The 19,733-nt window shown below is 41.5% G+C and overlaps 2 protein-coding genes across 2 annotated transcripts in view; both read left to right on the top strand.

Moving 5' to 3' along the window:
* The window catches only part of LOC119484805 (complement C3-like), a 64,858-nt gene that overhangs the window by 42,140 nt on the left and 2,985 nt on the right, over positions 1–19,733 (top strand). The gene's annotated exons all lie outside the window — the stretch shown is intronic.
* Positions 1–19,733, top strand: part of LOC119484811 (complement C3-like) — a 28,663-nt gene that overhangs the window by 7,569 nt on the left and 1,361 nt on the right. The window contains exon 5 of the mRNA XM_037763912.1: positions 9,506–9,515. Within this exon, the coding sequence (XP_037619840.1) occupies positions 9,506–9,515 (10 nt within the window). The remainder of the gene's footprint in view (positions 1–9,505; positions 9,516–19,733) is intronic.

Raw genomic sequence — 19,733 nt, 5'->3', positions numbered from 1 at the left:
ATGTCTTTTGGTCATTCTATTTAGCAATTTCATATTGCTAGGCAAAACTATGGCAGGCAAAAGCCTCAATAAGTTAAGATAGGATAGACATGGGACTTTTCAAGTATTATTTATTAAACTGTGTGTGTATGCTTACCTGTGTGTGTCTTTAATTGCAGGCAAAGACCAATGATCCTCGTTTATCACCTGATAGGCAAGCATCAGCCAGCATGTCTGCTCTCCCATATACCACTAAAAGCAACAACTACATCCACATAGGTAAGTTACATCTTGAAATTACATCAGATGATTAAAAACAAAGGTGGTGGCAGTTGCAAAGTATGCACCATGCGCTAAATCTTTTCTGTGTTCAGCACTCATCACAACATGTCACATTTGCAGATTTGGATGCAGCTGAGCTGGACCTAGGACACAAACTGAAAATCAAACTCATCCTCACCTGGCAGGAAAATCACGAGAATGACATCACATACCTGGTGAGAGGTGTTTTACACCTGTGCTTGTGTGCACTTATGTAACTCTTTTTGTTGCGTCCCACGACTCATGTGTGATAAGTGCTGATGTATAAATCTGTGTCCCTAGATCCTGAGCAGAGGTCAGCTGGTGAAAAGTGGCCGTTACAGGACAAGAGGTCAAGTACAGATTACCCTGAGACTTCTCATTACCAAAGAAATGCTGCCATCGTTCCGCATTATAGCCTACTACCATACAAATGACAATGAATTGGTATCAGACTCTGTTTGGGTGGATGTCAAGGACTCCTGCATGGGCTCGGTGAGTCATAAAGCACAGATGTAACGAAAAGGCAAACAAGACACCCATGCACAACCTGATAAAGTTATTTGTATACTTCTCTGATATGTTTTTATGTATGAAACAAATTCAAAACTGCACGTCTCATTCACTGATTCACATTTAGCTGAGGTTGGAATCATCTACACCTAGACAATCCTATGAGCCTCGCAAGATGTTTGGTCTGAAGGTCACAGGAGATCCAGAGGCCACAGTGGGATTGGTGGCAGTTGACAAAGGCGTCTACGTCCTAAACAACAAGCACCGCCTCACCCAGAAAAAGGTAATTTCTTTATTTCATAATTATCTTTGAGAATATTTGAAATGGCTTAAATTCAAAAAGCTATGTTTAAAAAGAATTCACACGTTAACTGTCAATTTTGTTAGCTTTTGGATTCAAATAATATCCGGTGTAAGTTTGTCCTGCAGCAAATACATTGCATGAGTAAATGTGTCTCATTCCTACCTGCTCAGGTATGGGACATTGTCGAGAAGCACGACACAGGCTGCACACCAGGTGGAGGGAAGGACGGTATGGGTGTGTTCTACGATGCCGGGCTGTTGTTTGAGTCCAACACGGCTTCTGGTACTCCCTACAGACAAGGTGACGCTACTTTACCCTCCCCTTCTCTGAACATGCCTCTCTTTAGTGTAAATCTTTTTATTAAATTTTTCAAAGTACATAGAGTCAAAACAACATACCAAACAACATAAGGTGCACAGCATATCAAACAAGTACATAAGTAACTAAAATACTAAAAAAACAAACATAAAAAAAAAAAAAAAAAGATTGTTCAAAGTAAACACATAACACTTTCTATCCATTGAGAATGCGTCGGTGGATTGTTGGATTTCCACTGTAATAGTATTAGCCTTCGCGCTAGGAGTGAGGAAAAAGCCAATGCATCAGCTTGAACCAATGACAGTGAGACTTCTGGAGGAGCTACCCCAAATATCGCAATTGTTTGGTCTGGCTGTATTGATCCGTTCAATTGCAAACCGCCAAACTTTATCTGAAATATCAGCTCCAAAGTCTTTACCCCATTGTTCCCTGAGATGGTTCAGTGAAGGCGATGCCACCCTTTGAATTTCACTGTACAGTCTAGATATCAGACCACGTTCAAGAGGATCCAAATCTAAAAATTCCTCAATCCAAACATCTATCGGGCGAGATGGGAAGAAAACAAAAAGCTTTCTGACAAGACTACGCACTTGCAAATACCTGAAAAAATTAGATTTAGGTATGTCATGTTCTCTAACAATGTGCTCAAAAGACATAAAGTTATTATTTTGAAAAAGATCCCTTATACATCGTAGCCCCTTCCTGAACCATAACTGGAATGCAGAGTCTATTAATGAAGGTGGAAATAGCCCATTAGACATGATAGGTAGCAAAGTGAGCGCCTGTTTATGTTTAAAATGTGACCTAAACTGGGACCATATTTTCAGTGAGCCATTTACAATGGGGTTGACTGTCTGCCTTTTTTTGCTGAGAGGTAGTGGTGCACAAGCATTGATGGTAAGGATACTGGATTGCAAACAAATTGTTCCATCTCAGCCCATAATAGTCCTGTGCCCTCATAGAAATTTGATACCCAGTGAATAACTTTATGAGTGTTGGAAGCCCAATAATAATGCAGAAAATTTGGCAGTGCCAGTCCCCCCACATCCTTCGGTCTCTCTAGATATGCTTTTCTAATTCTAGGAATGTTTTTGTTCAAAATAAAGGAAGATATGCATTTATCCAAACTCTTAAAAAAAGATTTTGGAATAAACACAGGAACATTCTGAAACAGGAAGAGAAGTCTAAGTAGAATGGTCATCTTGACGGAATTTACCCTACCCGCTAGGGAAATAGGTAGCAATGACCATTGGTTTAAGTCTTGTTTGGCTTTCTCTAATGCTGGCAACATATTACATTTGAACAAGTCCTTATATTTACATGTCACTGAAACACCCAAGTATGTGAATTTGTCTCTAGCTACTTTAAATGGGAACCGGTCAAAATCGAACTGCTGTACATGATCATTTATTGGAAATATTATACTTTTGGAAAGATTTATTTTATAACCTGATATTTTCCCAAATTTGGATATAATGTCCAGGGCTTTAGGGATTGATGTCTCGGGTTCGGAGATATAAAGAATAAGATCATCCGCATACAATGATACTTTATGGGTGTGGTCACCCCTGTTTATACCCATCAAGTTTACCTCTTGTCTTATTGCTATGGCTAAGGGCTCTATGGCTATATTAAACAAGAGTGGGGACAACGGACAGCCCTGTCTAGTACCCCTGTAAAGAGGAAAATAGTCTGATATAATCTTGTTAGTTCGGATACACGCTTTTGGAGAGCTAAATTTGACCCTGATCCAAGAGCAGAAAGTGGGACCAAAACGAAACTTGTTCAAAACTGCAAAGGGATATTCATATTCAATGCGGTCAAAAGCTTTGTGGGCGTCGAGGGAGATTAGCACCTCTGGTTAGGGCGGTCCATTAGGGGAGTAGAATATGTTAAAGAGTCTACGTAAATTACCGGAGATAAACCCTGACTGGTCGGGATGAATTATAGAGTGAATGACGGAGTCAAGTCTTGATGCAAGGGCTTTAGTTAAGATCTTATAGTCGTTTGAGAGTAAACTTAAAGGCCGATATGAGTCACATTTCAAACTTCAAAACTGAAATTATGGCTTGTGTCATGGTGGGTGGTAATAACTTCTTTTCAAGTACTTCTGCAAACACATCTCTCAAAATGGGGATCAATTTAAGTGCACATTTTTTATAAAAATCAATGGGAAACCCATCGGGTCCGGGGACTTTTCCACTTTTCATTCCTATAATTGCAAGCTCAATTTCCCTAGCTGATAAAGGCTGTTCAAGATTTTCTTTTTTCTTTTCACTAATGGGAGGTAATTCTAGATTGTTAAGAAAAGTTTCGGTCTCTACTCCACCACAAGACTCTGACATATATAAATCCACATAAAATTTCTTAAATTGATTATTAATATCCAGTTGATTCGTGGTTATACCATGAGAGGTTTCTATCTCTGCTACGTATCCAGCTTCAGTAGATTGTCTTAACTGGTGGCTGAGTAATTTACTGGCTCTTTCTCCATATTCGTATTCCCTCTGCCTGGATTTTAGATACAGCTCCTCTTCTGACCCTGTAGTTAATATATCAAGTTCTGTTTGTAATGCCACTCGTTCCATGTAGAGGTTAGTATGGGGATTCTGAGAGTGTTCTTGATCTACAGCATTTATTCTGGAGATGAGTTGATTGGTCCTTTCCACTCTTTTTTTATTCACATTAGCGTTATATGAAATTATCTGGCCCCGTAATAAGGCCTTCATTGCCTCCCAGAGGGTGTGTTTACTTATGTCTGGTGTCTAATTAGTCTCAAGGAAGAAATCTCTTTGCTTGGATATAAAAGACTCCATCTCTTTATCTGCCAGTAGCCTAGGGTTGAGCCTCCATACACGTCTTGATGGTATATTGTCTGTAAAATTAAGTTTCATAGAGACAGGGCTGTGGTCAGAAATAACTATGCATGTGTAATCGCAAGATCTTAGCAAGGGCAACATTCTCTTGTCTATGAAAATTAAATCGATTCTAGAATAAGTCTGGTGTGCTGTGGAAAAAAATGAATATTGCCTGGATGTTGGGTTTTTGTATTTCCATGCATTTACCATTCCATAAGTTTGTAAAAAATCATTCACACATCGGGCTGATCTGATCAGCGTCCCAGATAGAGATTTTGATCGATCTAAAACTGGATGTAATACACAGTTTAAATCTCCACCTACTATAAGCTGATGACTATCCGGGTCTGGGAGACATGCAAAGAGGTCACTAAAGAATTTCACGTTGTCCCAGTTGGGGGCGTATACATTTACCAACACTACAGGTACATTGAACAGCTTCCCCTGTACAATCACAAATCTCCCATCCTTGTCTGTAATTACTTTTGACTCTTCAAACACAACATCTCAATGTATAAGGATGGCTGTACCTCGGCTCTTTGCTGTAAATTTTGAATGAAACATTTTGGAAAAGCCACCTCTGAGTATTTTATTGTGGTCTTTTGGGAGGAGATAAGTTTCTTGTAAGTAAACTATCTCCGCTTTCTGTTTGGCGATGTAGGAAAATATTTTACTTCGTTTAATCGGATGGTTAAGACCACGACAGTTCCAACTCATCACAACAGTGTTATCTCTATCCACCATTCCTTGCTCTTTTTAAGTGTATCGCATTGTGGGCTCCCTGAGGTGCTGTGGTGGGGGGTGGGGGTTGGGTGGGGGTTGGGGTGGGGTACAGACATACCAAAAACAATAGTAATGATAATAACAACAACATACATATAACATTAGGCTGGCCTCCAAACGGGAGGCTGCCAGTAGCCTACCTCCAGCTACAACTCCTAACCTACTTCACAAGCAACTCCTCCAACAGGCTTGAGCTTCAACCAAAACTAATATTGAATATATTATCTAAAAAATTAATTTCTCTTTAACAAAGTTACTCTTATTATCCCGTAAACAGTCCCTTGAAGTAGCCTTTCCAAAATGCAAAACATAAGCAGTAATGGGAATTTCACCAAATTATCATCATTTTGGAGTACAAAACTCCCTAGCCAGGTGTCCCATCCATCACCTCACCTTATCTGTGGGTGGTATATCAATAAAACAGAAACAAACTGACTTATGATAGGATTATGCTTCTCACACTATTTTAAACATGCCAAAACCTCAATTAAAGAAACATAAGTGAGAAGGTTGAATTACAGCCTACCTTCATCTTGGAGTAGAAAACTTTCATCAAGAAAAAAAATAACAGGCTACTATCCAAGCTGTCCATCCATGTTAGACTAGCTGTATATCCATCTTTTGTCGCCTCGGTGTATGGCCATTTACATTACTCAAATGTAGTTCACTGTTATATAATGGCCAACATGTAGTACACCAATATCCATTCATTTTATGACTTTAGCTTCCCCTTCACAAACTCCATGGCTAATTTGGCGTCCTTGAAGCTCCGTCTGATCCCCTCCGTGGTCGTGATTCTCAGCTCCGCTGGGTAAAACAAGCCGTAGCGTACTCCGTCGAGACGCCGCAGCTCACCCCGCAGCTCGTTAAAGGCAGCCCATTGTTTGGTGATCCTCTGGGTGTAGTCGGGTTGGATACGTATTCTGTCACCATCTGGAGTAACAATCTTTTTTTTCTGTATGGCCGTCTTCATCAGCAACTCCCGTTCCTGAAAGTAGTGGCACCGCACTACCAGTGCTCTCGCTGGTTGGTCATCTCCCGGTCTTTCCCGTAAAGTACGGTGGGCCCGGTCCAACAGAGGAGCTTTATCCAGCCCGAGAGAGTCCATAAGCAGTTGTGAAACAAATTCTGGAATATGTTTTCCATCCTCTCGTCTCTCCTTCACACCGATTATGCGCAAGTTGCACCGGCGGGATCTAGCCTCCAAGTCCTCATTCTTCTGCTCCAGGCTGGTAACATCGCGTTCCAGCTGGGCCACCTCCTGTTGAAGGCAGGTTATAGCGTCTGAGTGTTCGTTCCCTGCTTCCTCCATATCGTGCCGTGGTCTTCATGTTTGACTGCTCCATCAAATTTTTAAATTCTCCTCTTAACTGTTCACACTGATTTCTGATCTCAGTGGCTTGAGTCTCTGCCTTCTCGTCAATTTTCGAGAGTAGCTCCACTTTCAGTGTCCTTATCTCACGGAGAATCGCCTCTTGGCCACTGCCAGCTTCTTCGCCCGTGCTCTCCTTGCTAGCTGCGGTCATGCTAGCTTCTTGTGTCTTGTGGCATGGTTCATCAAGCTCTAAACTAACGTTACAACACTGCTTCTAGTGCTATTTTATCTTTCCCCTTCACTTATAATTATACAGGAACACTTTACACTGGTCGAGAATGTATTTCTGCTTGGATAAATCAAGTTTAGTGAAGCGCTCAGCCTAACATGTCTTCACATGGTGTCGCTCAAACCGGAAGTCTGAACATGCCCCTCTTTAGGCTCAATGAAATATCTCTAATTTGGAGAAGTGGGCACATGGACCTTCATTCATCGCATAAAGTCAAATGCTTTTATATTAGTAGGGATCTAGTGGACAGTAGAAGAACTGCATCTTAAAGGTCTTTTCACCCAAATTACATTATTCTTGCTCCCCTTTGTTGGTATCTGGACATGCAGATAGTTTCAGAGACACTGTTTCTGAAATCACTTGTTGCTGTGTAGTTTTTTTAATTCTTCAGTGCTGCGAGCACCACAAACAGAGAGCCAGAATCTCACACATGTCTTAAACTTTGGGCACATAAAACCAACACTATACCACTTGGGGTAAGTGAGATAATTTGGTTGAACCGATGCTTTGAGGCATCTCCATATTAACATTAACACTGGTCACTGCCACATGAGCTGATCATGATCCCTCCTGTTTGTTAGGGCTTTTAAAAGATTTGTTTTTATTCTAATAAAGCATTTATACAATCTTTTAACATTTCAACAAATGAGGTGTGCAATTGTAGATCATATTTCCTCACACCCACACGCTGTCAATGTGTTCAACCAGATAAACCATCTCAGTCTGATTTTAAGAGTATCGCATCAACTAAACCACGCAAAACTCAAGTCTGGGTCCAATCTGTTAAAGATCTTGTCTGTGTTGCATTTTCAGAATTGAAATGTCCGGCCCCCAGCAGGAGGAAACGAGCTCTTACTGTAATGGATGTCACAACCAGCTTACGTAAGAACCACAGCTCTAAACTACCCAATAACCACATATTCAGTCACTCAGTTCAGGACTTTGGATTTTGACAATACTCATCTTTGCCATGTTATATATTAGTCTTTTCTTCCATTTCCCATTTATTTTTTTATTTTTTTTGTTTTTCCTTATTCAAATCCTAATTGTTATCTTATTCTTGTACTCCATATATTCTCACCTCTGTCCCTCCTCTACAACCCTCTTTCTTTCCAGTGAGTCAATATAACGACCAACTGCAGCGTGAATGTTGTTCGGAAGGCATGAGGCCTACCCTCCTCTCATACAGCTGTGAGAGGCGCGCCGAGTACATCCTTGATGGCGCAACCTGTGTCACTGCCTTCGTGCACTGCTGCAAGGAGATGGAAACCCAGCGATCTGAGAAGAAGGAGGATAGCCTCCTACTGGCTCGCAGTAAGAGACGGGGACAAGGGATGGGTGGTTACTATTCATGGTCGCACTTACGAAACAATGAAAATGATAACCTTTTGAATGACACTTTAGGTGAGGAGGATGACAACAGTTACATGGACAGCCATGAAATTATGTCTCGCACCCAGTTCCCTGAAAGTTGGCTGTGGTTAGATGTCCATCTGCCTGCTTGCCCTCAACAAACACCTAACTGGTGAGTAAACTGAAATATACACAGAAAAAATACACTGATAACTTCACACCGACACCACTAGGATTCAAAGGTACCTCTCAAAGTGTTGACGCTTTTCTTTGTTTCAGTGACACCACATCATTGACGAAAGATGTTCCTTTGCAAGACTCGATCACAACCTGGCAGTTCACTGGCATTAGTCTGTCAAAAACTCACGGTGAGGATTCAGTGACTAAAATCTGTCATGTGTTTTAGTTGTGCCTCTAACCTTAAACCTCTATCATCCCTTTACACCTTTCTCTCTCTCCCTTTCTCTGTTTCATCACTTCTTTTTGAATCCCTCTCATCTTAAAGGAATCTGTGTTGGCGCTCCGTTAGAAGTGATTGTCCGAAAGGAATTCTTCATTGATCTCAGGCTGCCGTACTCTGCTGTACGTGGAGAGCAGCTAGAAGTTAAGGCAATCCTCCACAACTACAGCCCCGATGATGTCACCGTAAGTCTGGGTTGCCCTGCTCTGGTGTTTTATGCCAGAGACAATGAGGCCATGATATTTTTCTCAAAGAGTTTGCAAACAAAAGAGCAAAAGCAACAGTAAATATTGGACTGACTTACAACGTGTGGCAAAAAAAGGGAATGAATGAAATCCTTTTCCATGGTGGTCGGCCCCAGAACTGGGGGAAACCTTACTGCAATATTTACAGTGTACCTTCAAGATCAAATTGATCCTATAGGAAACAATGTAAAGCATGACATTTCTCAAATTAGGGAAGCATCTTTGATCAACTATACGTACTTCATTATCTTTTTTCCATCTTTGTCCTGTTCTCAAGGTGCGTGTGGATCTGATTGAGCAGGAGCACGTGTGCAGCGCAGCTTCTAAGCGTGGGAAGTATCGTCAGGATGTCAAAATTGGGCCCCAAACTACACGATCTGTACCCTTCATCATTATTCCCATGAAAGACGGACAATACAAGATTGAGGTCAAAGCAGCTGTTAAAGATTCATCGCTCCATGACGGAATCATGAAGATGCTGCGGGTGGTGGTAAGAGAAACAGGAAACGAACGGTGATCTCCTGTGTTAAAGTCAGTATAGGGAAACAGACATCTTTTGGGGCGTAACTTTGATGCAAATGTATACTGTATCAGCTTTTCAACATAAACTGTAAATAAGAGAGACAGTTAACAATCAAGCCATATTGTATTTCGTTACACACCAGCAGATAACGATTACTCAAAAATAGTTGTTGATATCTAACTTTTGTCCTAACTGTTGCTTTTCCAGCCTGAAGGTGTGCTGGTTAAATCTCCTCAGATTATAACTCTAGACCCCACTAAAAAAGGTGTAGGTAAGTTTACACATCAAACAGCTACATCATGTAGTAATTTGCTAATATAAAATTTGTATCACTTGCTAATTGATTCCCCAACGTGCCCACTGTTTATCCCTTTAGATGGTAAACAAGAAGAAACTCTCAACAGTGGAATTCCTAGGAATGATTTGGTTCCAAACACACCTACGAGCACACAGATCTCTGTGACAGGTGAGATGTGATGATATATTTGGGCATGTTATGCAATATAGTGCCAGTTACAATGAACTCTGCATTGGTGTAAATTGTTATTGGTCTTATTGGGAAATGAATGACCACCTCACTGGTTGTGGGGGACCTTTGCATGTTTATTTAGTTAATAATGTTTAGTTTTTTTCTGTTTGTGTTTGTGCATGCAGGGAGAGAACAAGTTGCTTCACTGGTGGAGAACGCCGTTAGTGGGAACTCTATGGGTACTCTGATCTACCAGCCCTCAGGCTGCGGAGAACAGAACATGATCCACATGACCCTGCCTGTCATTGCAGCCACATATTTGGACAAAACCAACCAGTGGGAAGCTGTGGGCTTTCAGAAACGTAACGAAGCCCTCCAACACATCAAGTACGGTAGGCTCACAGATGTGTTTATTAGCACACATACCAGAAATGTCATTGATGCCCCTCTGTGTGGGATTTTAAAGTTCCTGACGTGGCAGAAGTGGCATAAAAAAAAGAACAGCGTAGTAGACAGCAATGCATGCGTTGCTACCCCTTCCCCACAGATTCAGGCTAGGGACACTGACAATTAATGGTCTGAATGCAACACAGACTCATAGACTTTAGAAGTTTTCACCAGGATTGTCTTATACAAACAAAAATGTATGCCGCCAGAATCATTTGAAAAATGCTATAATCACAGGAAAAAAATGTAAGAGGACTCCTCAAACTGGTTTTGTGTTTTTGTTTGTGTCCAGGCTACCAGAGCGAGCTTGCCTACCGAAAAAGTGATGGGTCTTATGCTGCGTTTCCCAAACGCCAAAGTAGCACCTGGTGAGGCATTCAAACATCTTTGAACACATACATAATGGTTTCCACATCCTCCTTTAACTTAACTTGACTGTGATGACAATATTGTGTATTTCATGGGCAAATAAATGAAACTAAACTTCTCCTCTCCTCTCCTGTCTAAGGCTGACAGCCTATGTTGCCAAGGTGTTTGCCATGGCCAGCAGTCTGGTGGCAGTGCAAAGCAAAGACATCTGTGACGCTGTTAAGTTTCTGATTCTCAACACGCAGCAACCTGACGGCTTGTTTAGAGAACTTGGACCGGTGATCCACGGAGAGATGATTGTGCGTGCACTGATTTCATTAACATCAATACTTCATCTCAGTGCTACAAAAATAGCGAGATGAAAACAATTACAAATCATTGACTATAATCTATAATCTCTGTGTGTGCATGTGTAGGGTGATGTGCGTGGCGGAGATTCAGATGCCTCCATGACGGCCTTCTGCCTCATTGCCATGCAGGAGTCACGCACACTATGTAATAAAACTGTTAATGTGAGTAACTCATCTGCAAACAATGTTTTCTTTTTTTCCCCCCTCACTGCATTTTTTTCTTCATTTACTGACTCACTAGTGATGGGCAAAATAGCAAAGTATAACTCTTACCTAGGGCTGTCAATCGATTAAAATATTTAATTGTGATTAATCGCATGATTGTCCATAGTAAATCCCGATTAATCACAAATTTATCACACATTTTTTTATCTGTTCAAAATGCACCTTAAAGGGGGATTTGTCAAGTATTTAATACTCTTATCAACATGGGAGTTGGAAACTATGATTGCTTTATGCAAATGTATGTATATGTTTATTATTGGAAAGCATTTAACAACATAAAACAATGACAGATATTGTCCAGAAACCCTCACAGGTACTGCATTTAGCATAAAAAATATGCTCAAATCACAACATGGCAAACTGCAGCCCAACAGGCAACAACAGCTGTCAGTGTGTCAGTGTGCTGACTTGACTATGACTTGCCCCAAATTGCATGTGGTTATCATACAGTGGGCATGTCTGTAAAGGGGAGACTCGTGGGTACCCATAGAACCCATTTTCATTCACATATCTTGAGGTCAGAGGTCAAAAGACCCCTTTGAAAATAGCCATGCCAGTTTTCCTCGACAAAATTATTATTATATGTTATTTAGCCTCCTTCGCGATAAGCTAGTGTGGCATGGTTTGATTCCTGAGGTTTTGTAGTTTCATTTGATGCCAGTATCTTCACTCTAGCTTTCAAACTGAGCCCTCTACATCCTACAAATCAGAAGTTGCATTAAACAAATTAGTGGTGTTAAAACAAATTTGCGTGAACGCGTTATCGCGTTAACTTTGACAGCCCTCTTAACACAATCCCATGCTGCTTCAGCAGGTGGACAGACCTGTTGTGTCTAGTTACAGTTGCTAAACTAAAATTGGGAAATCGCTGTTCAAGGAGAGGGTTTAGTGAATGGTCAATTGTGCTAAAATGATTCTTTCAAAGAATTTGACACATTGAAATTCAAAACGACATTTGATGCCAACCCTTAGTCTTGTATTTGTATGGAAGCATTAAATCCACACCCCAATAGTAACTGTAACTGATGGCGGCTCAGTCTAGCTCACAAGACACAGAAGAATCTAAGAGAGGGGACGATCCGGTCTATTGTCCCAGGATCAAATGTTTCCTGAACAGAATGGGATATTAAAAATAGATGGGTCACTGTTATCTGGCTCTTCTCCCATTTCTCCTAACTTTCTTCTCCTTCTGTCCAGAGTCTGCCAGGCAGTATCGACAAAGCAGTAGCCTATCTGGAAAGGCGTCTGCCCAGTCTCACCAACCCATATGCTGTTGCCATGACGTCATATGCCCTGGCCAATGAAAACAAACTGAACCGCGAGATCCTCTACACGTTTGCCTCCCCAGGTATTTCTGTAACATTAAATATTCCAAGATGATGTCTTGGGGAATTGTTAGTAAACTGAGCTTGTTCCAGGTAGAGCATACAGTAGTGATAAATAAATATATTTGTGTGTCTTCCTCAGCGTTGTCCCACTGGCCGACACCTAAGGGGCATGTTTACACACTGGAGGCCACAGCTTACGCTCTCCTCGCTCTGGTCAAGGCCAAGGTGAGCATGTGCCACATGTGTGCATTTCACCAGGATGTCCTGCTACAGAAAACATACAACTGAGTCCTCATCCATGCTGCCTCACTAACAGGGTAGAGGGTTTGGAAACAAAGTCAATGAAGCAATGAAATGTTGCTTACAGTAGCTTTTACACTTTTTAAATAACCATATTTGGCAAACATTATTGACCTTTTACATTACTGCTACCACTTCACAGAGCACTTCATGATTATCTCGAAAGGTATTTGAAGGCATTCTTTTCTGCCTCACTTGCAATGACTTAGTTATGACATAGTTATAAAAACAAGGGACTGATTTGAACATCCTGCAAGGCATAATCACACAATAATAACACACATTTGACAAAAACAGATTATTTGTGATTGATTGCTTTTATCAGGCAAGTTTCAAGTAGCTGCTGTTTGATGGTGCCATAATAGGGAAAAAATGATTTAGAAACTCTATGGTAGGTTTTAGAAACTTACAGGTTACAATCTAAAATGTAACTGTACCAGAATCAGGAGTTCTCTCTATTTTCACTGAAGCTGTTTTATAAATGCAAATGCACAGTCAACCATGGACAATTTCAACCATTTACTTGCCTTCTGTTAATAAAGGCCTATGAAGACGCCAGATCTATTGTGAGATGGTTCAACCAACAGCGGAAGGTGGGCGGAGGCTATGGATCAACTCAGGTAACACAGACCCTTCTCTCCATCTTATGTTTACTTATAACCTGTTTACTGTATGTCTAAGTCTTGTTTTCTCCCCCTCACTCGTTTTCTCTCTAGGCTACCATAATAGTGTACCAGGCTATAGCAGAGTACTGGTCCAGCGCTAGAGAACCAGAGTATGATCTGAATGTGGACATCTTGTTGCCGGGCAGGTCAAGGCCTGACAAGTACAACTTCAACATCAACAACCACTACGCCACCAGAACATCTGAAGTGAGCGCACACAGAAACAGACTCCCAGTGGTTCATTAACATCATCAGTCCTGTTGTTTTCTGTATGTTTCTTCTGCTGATCCCTGACTGTGTGTGTGTGTGTGTTTGTGTGCGTATATAAATTTCTACAGTTCATTGATATAAACCAGAACGTGAAAGTAAACGCCACGGGTTCAGGAGAAGCAACGGTGACAGTAAGTACAATATGTTTTTATATTCTTCTATATATTTATCATCTGTTGATTACTGATGTGTGCTTTTTGAATCTCAGATACAACCAAATACATTTTTATACTTGTGTGGACTATATTTTTTAAAGACAGATGTCTATTAGTTCATCACATATTAAGATGCACTTTTGTCTATGTGACAGATGGTGTCACTGTATTACGCTATGCCTAAAGAAAAGGAGAGTGACTGTCAGAAGTTTAACATGTCAGTGCAGCTCCTCCCAGGTAATTTGGTGCCCTCCTCCTCTTCCTGTTTATTTGTCTTCATTTGTTGTCATTTTATCCGTTTGTTTCTGCCAAGTACCTTATGAGAAAAGACTCAACTAAATACTCAATTACTCAATACAATGTTTTGCTCCTGCAGAAAAAATTGAAGAGGATGAGAAGATATACAAGCTGAGAATAGAGGTTTTGTAAGTACAATCAAGAAGTCATCCTGACAAGTGTTACAGTAACATGGCTTTATACACAACATGTTCTAACCAGATATGGCCCCTACAACACTTCACTTCTTAACCTCTCTGTTTCCTCATCATTTTAAATTGTCCTGCCTTCTGTGTGTGATTTCCTCGAATCTGAGCTCATTTGAGCTGCTCATTCCCAATAATTTACCCTCTGAGACCCACAATAGACCCATTTTTGTCTATTTTAGGGGCTACGGGGGGTCTTTAGGGGGAGATAGCAGGTCAACAGTAGATGTCACACAGAAGTGGTGTACATCATCTGAAACCTGGGAACCTGAAGATTAATTTGAGATGCAGTTCACTGTGTGTCAAGTTGTTCTAGTCATAAACCAGAAATAAACATGATTTAATTAATTTATTGATTATTTAAGATAAATTGTGAAAGTATATAAGGGTTTAGAACATTATGATGGGCATCCCCACGCTCTATTATGTCTCATAAGTTGTTGCAGCAATTTTTGGGTTGATACCATTTGTTACACAGATTTGGTGCTAAATTTAACCATTTTTTTTACCACTCGAGAATTGATAAAAAATTATCAATAATCCTTCCAAAATACCACATTAAGACACCAAGACCTTGAAGAACACCACAGAAAAAGACATTTGGTTTCAAAAACTTTTGACATCCTGAGATTTCTGCAAGAATTGCATTTTTTAGTGATTGGATGGTGAGCACTTCTCTTCTGGAAACTGCTCAGAAGCCCACTTATTGTCAATCTAGCTAGCAAAGCCATCCATCCTCTGAATGCTCTAGGTCTCTAGTTTGTGGTCGTAAAGTTCCATGAGGCTGTGATTATCCTAGAGGTCACCACAGGTCATTGTATACAGTGAGGTCAAGTTTCAAAAAATGGTCTCATTACAATGAAATGGCTACTAACATCATCACACATGAATACAGTTGGATCATTGGATCCAAAAGAGATCCACATATGATATCTGTACCTTCACTCTAGCTCTAAAACTCAACCTGCTAGAGTCCATGAAAGACAGTAAAGTCGGTCGGGATCGACCGCGAGGGTTAAATTGTATTTGAAACATCATTCTTTCTCTTAATCTTCTTTATGCTGTTATTTAATTATTCTTCTGTCCGTTCTGTGTACAGGTATAAGGACAGGGAGCACGATGCATCCATGTCAGTCTTGGATATTGGCTTGCTAACTGGCTTCACGGTTAACACAAAGGACCTGGACTTAGTAAGAACTTACAGATCCACTTATACCCACATACAGTTCACGAGTCAGTGTTTATGGTTCAGAGAAACAAAATGTTTTTTATGGTTTAAAAAGTTGTCTGACTGTGTGTGTTTGTGTGTAGTTGTCCAAAGGACGTGCTCGCACTATTGCAAAATATGAGATGAACACAGTCCTGTCTGAAAGAGGCTCGCTCATCATCTACCTGGACAAGGTAAGACATCATTGTTTCCTACCTCTATACTTTTCTCTCTGCCTTGTTCTTTGTGTATTTATCTCCATCTCACCTTTGTCCACAGGTTTCTCACACACGACCAGAGGAGATCACTTTTAGGCTCCATCAGAAGATGGAAGTGGGCGTCTTACAACCAGCTGTTGTGTCTGTCTATGAATACTATGACCGTGAGTCTCAGACACACTTAGGAACATATGATGCCTCCATGTACTTTGCTGACAGTGGATGTCCGAGTAGATAACACCATGGATAAGCAGGCATTATTACATTTTCAACATATTTAATGTGCATTTTCTGATCACACATACCACAAATCTTTCTCTCCCAACGCAGAAACACATTGTGTGAAGTTCTACCATCCAGAGAGGAGAGCTGGACAGCTACTGCGGCTCTGTAGAGGGGATGAATGCACATGTGCTGAAGGTAAACAGGATGATGTCAAACTTGTTAAGTGCTTGGTTACCTACTGCGCATGTGTTACCCACTGCGCATGTGTTACCTACTGCGCATGTGTTACCTACTGCGCATGTGTTACCCACTGCGCATGTGTTACCTACTGCGCATGTGTTACCTACTGCGCATGTGTTAAGGGTATTACTTTAGGATTTGTCGATGTGCTGGCTTTGGCCGCTGTTGTTGATGTCGAGCTCAAGTTTGAGTAAAGTCTAACTATGCAAAGTTGTCGTTGGAGTTATTGATCTAACATTGGTAGCAGAGGATGTCCACTGGCAATTACAAAGTTCCGCCGGCGTTTGACGAGAAGAAGTCCTACGACAGTTGGAAAAATGAGGTAGAAATCTGGAGGCTCGTTACCGACCTGGAGAAGAAGAAGCAGGCTTTGGCAGTTGCCTTGTCGCTAACGGGAAGAGCGAGGGACAGTGCGCTGGAAATCGCCGCAGTGGATTTAAACAAAGATGACGGAATGACTACACTTCTCACGAAACTGGATTCTGTGTTTTTGAAAGTGGAAAAAGATCGCCAGTACGATGCCTACACGGTGTTTGACCGCACCATGAGAGAAAATGGCGTCTCTATGATTGATTACATTGTCAAATTTGAACGGCGATACAACAGAATAACTGAGTTTAAAATGGAGCTTCCAGATGCTGTGTTGGCTTTCAAGCTACTAGATACTGCTGGACTTAATGTTAAAGACAAACAGTTGGCGCTTACGGCATGTTCAAGCCTCATTTGTTAACATGAAGTCAGCCTTGAAGAGGATCTTTGGTGATAATACGCCACTAGAGGGTGCTTGTGAGCTGCGTGTGAGAGGGGATGCTGCTGATTCTGCTGACTCTGCCTACTACACACGCTTCACCGGCAGGCGTGAAAGCAAGCCAGCTTCACACTTTCCTGCGGCTGTTCCGGGCACAAATCCACTCGACAGATATGGAAAAAGATCAAGATGTGCAGTTTGCCAAAGCACATATCACTGGGCAAAGGACTGTCCACACAAAAATGAACATGCAAAATTGACTGAGGATGAGAGACTGACAGATGTTGAAGAATGCAACATTACTTTGTTGTCAAAAGAATCATTGTCTGACACAGAGATCTTCATGGGGGAATCCTTAGGATCGGCTGTTATTGACACAGCTTGCACCAGAACTGTGTGTGGAGAAAAATGGCTTGATGATTACGTCAGTGGACTAACAAAGAGTGAGTTATTGAAAATGAAGGACACAAAGAGTGTAAGATCATTCAAGTTTGGTGATGGGAGAATTGTTCATTCTACAAAAAAAGTCAAAATTCCAGCTATGATAGGACAGACTAAATGTAAAATTGAAACAGAAGTTGTCCCAGTAGATATCCCATTGCTTTTAAGCAAAACTTCACTGAAAAGAGCAGGTGCTGTTTTGGACATTGAAAATGACAAAGCCACTATGTTTAAGCAACCAGTGAAACTTGAACTGACATCTTCAGGACATTATTGTGTGAACATAAGAGATGAGAGTAACACAGATGAAAACGAGATCCAAACTGAGGATGACATTCTCACTGTGACAGAAAACATGACAACAAAGGAAAAACAGAAAGTTCTGTTGAAACTACACAAACAGTTTGGACATGCTTCAGCCGACAGACTGAAAAAACTATAGGTAGGTTTGCCTATGGCCTCAACCTACAATGAAACTCTAGCTGTGGACTTACATGAGCTAGAGACAGGAGTGTGGTACCTGCACGCTATTGACCACTTCACACGCTTCAGTGCAGGGAGCATTGCAAATCTGCCTTCAGTTCTCACTGATAAGCCACCAGCTCTAGAGGGTACTAACATGAATACCTGGCTAGCCCAGCACAACGCAGCATTACATGCTGCAAGAAGAGCATTTACAGAAGCTGAATGCTCTGAGAGGATCCGAAGAGCACTTCGTAAACAACTGCGGCCCATTGATGACCGATACGAGACAGGCGACAAAGTCTACTACAAACGGATGGATTGTACAGAATGGAAAGGTCCAGGTGTGGTCATCGGCCAAGATGGTGTGGGGATATTTGTGAGGCATGGAGGCACCTATGTTCGCGTACATCACTCCAGGCTTCGAAAGATAGATGGCTCACAAGCAGGGCCGGGAGAAATGGACAATCAGCTGGAAGTGACTGAAAATCATATCGCCTCAACAGAATCTGGGCCAAATGAGAATAACTATGACACTGAAAATGAAAGTGAAGAAGAGATGCCTACAAATGAATCTCTTGATGCTGAGGATAACAGTGAGCCCCCTCACACACCAATACAGCCTGAAGAGGTTAATCATGGTCAATCTGATGCCTCACAGACACACTCAATCTCGACTTGTGAAGGAATTAGGCTGAAAATTGGACAGTTAGTTACATACGTAGATAGTGGAAGTGGCCAAGCACACACTGCAAAAATCCTCAGCCGCGCAGGAAAAGCCACTGGAACATACAAAAACTGGTACAACTTGCAGTACACTGAGCCTGAAGAAATTTCTGGCACAACAGGGTCAGTTGACCTAGGACAAGTAGAAGATCTTCAGGTGCTTCCATCTGAGCATGCTCAGTTATGCGTTGACTGCCATGAAGATGACATACTTATTGTGAATGATGATGCCTTCATGTCTGCCAAACACGCTGAACTCAGCAACTGGACAAAGAATGAAGTGTTTGAGGAGGTGACAGACGAAGGCCAGAAATGTATCTCTACAAGGTGGGTGTGCACACTCAAGGAGACACCTGATGGTGTTGTACCTAAAGCTAGATTAGTTGCAAGGGGCTTTGAAGAAATGAACACTCAGGAGCTCCCAAAAGACTCACCTACATGCGCCTCAGAGTCTCTGAAAATGATCATGGCTGTAATATGTCAAAAGAAATGGCAGCTGAACTCCATGGACATTAAAGCAGCCTTTTTACAGGGTAAAGAGTTAACCCGTAATGTCTACATCCGTCCTCCTCAAGAAGCTAAGAGCACAGGAACTCTATGGAAGTTGAAGAAGTGTGTTTATGGATTAGCAGATGCTTCTTTGTATTGGTACAACAGAGTGAAAGACACCATGCAGCAGTTGGGAGCTACTGTGTCACGAGTTGATCCAGCAGTGTTCTACTGGCTGAATGACTCCTGCAATGTGATGGGAGTTCTTGCCTGTCATGTCGATGATTTCATCTGGGGTGGTTCAGAAACGTTCTTCACAGCAGTCATCCCTCACTTGAAAGCTGCTTTCCAAGTTGGACGTGAAGAACACAATAGCTTCAACTACATTGGAATGGAGGTTCACTCATTGGAGGATGAGATACAGGTGCAACAAAGTATGTACATAAAGAATCTGCAACCCATTCCTGTGGACCCCACCAGAGCCACACAGCGAGAGGCTCCTCTAACAGACAATGAAACTGACATGCTAAAGTCTAAGATTGGACAAATATTGTGGGTAGCAAGACAGAGTAGACCCGACATAATGTGTGACATATCCATCTTGGCATCCAGTACAAAGAATGCTACTGTTCAGACTCTGCACTGTGCAAACAAACTTATCAAAAAACTGAAATCAG

This window comes from Sebastes umbrosus, chromosome 3 (genome assembly GCF_015220745.1).
Source record: "Sebastes umbrosus isolate fSebUmb1 chromosome 3, fSebUmb1.pri, whole genome shotgun sequence".
NCBI classification, from domain to species: Eukaryota; Metazoa; Chordata; class Actinopteri; order Perciformes; family Sebastidae; genus Sebastes; species Sebastes umbrosus.
This window is presented reverse-complemented; position numbering and strand designations above follow the sequence as displayed.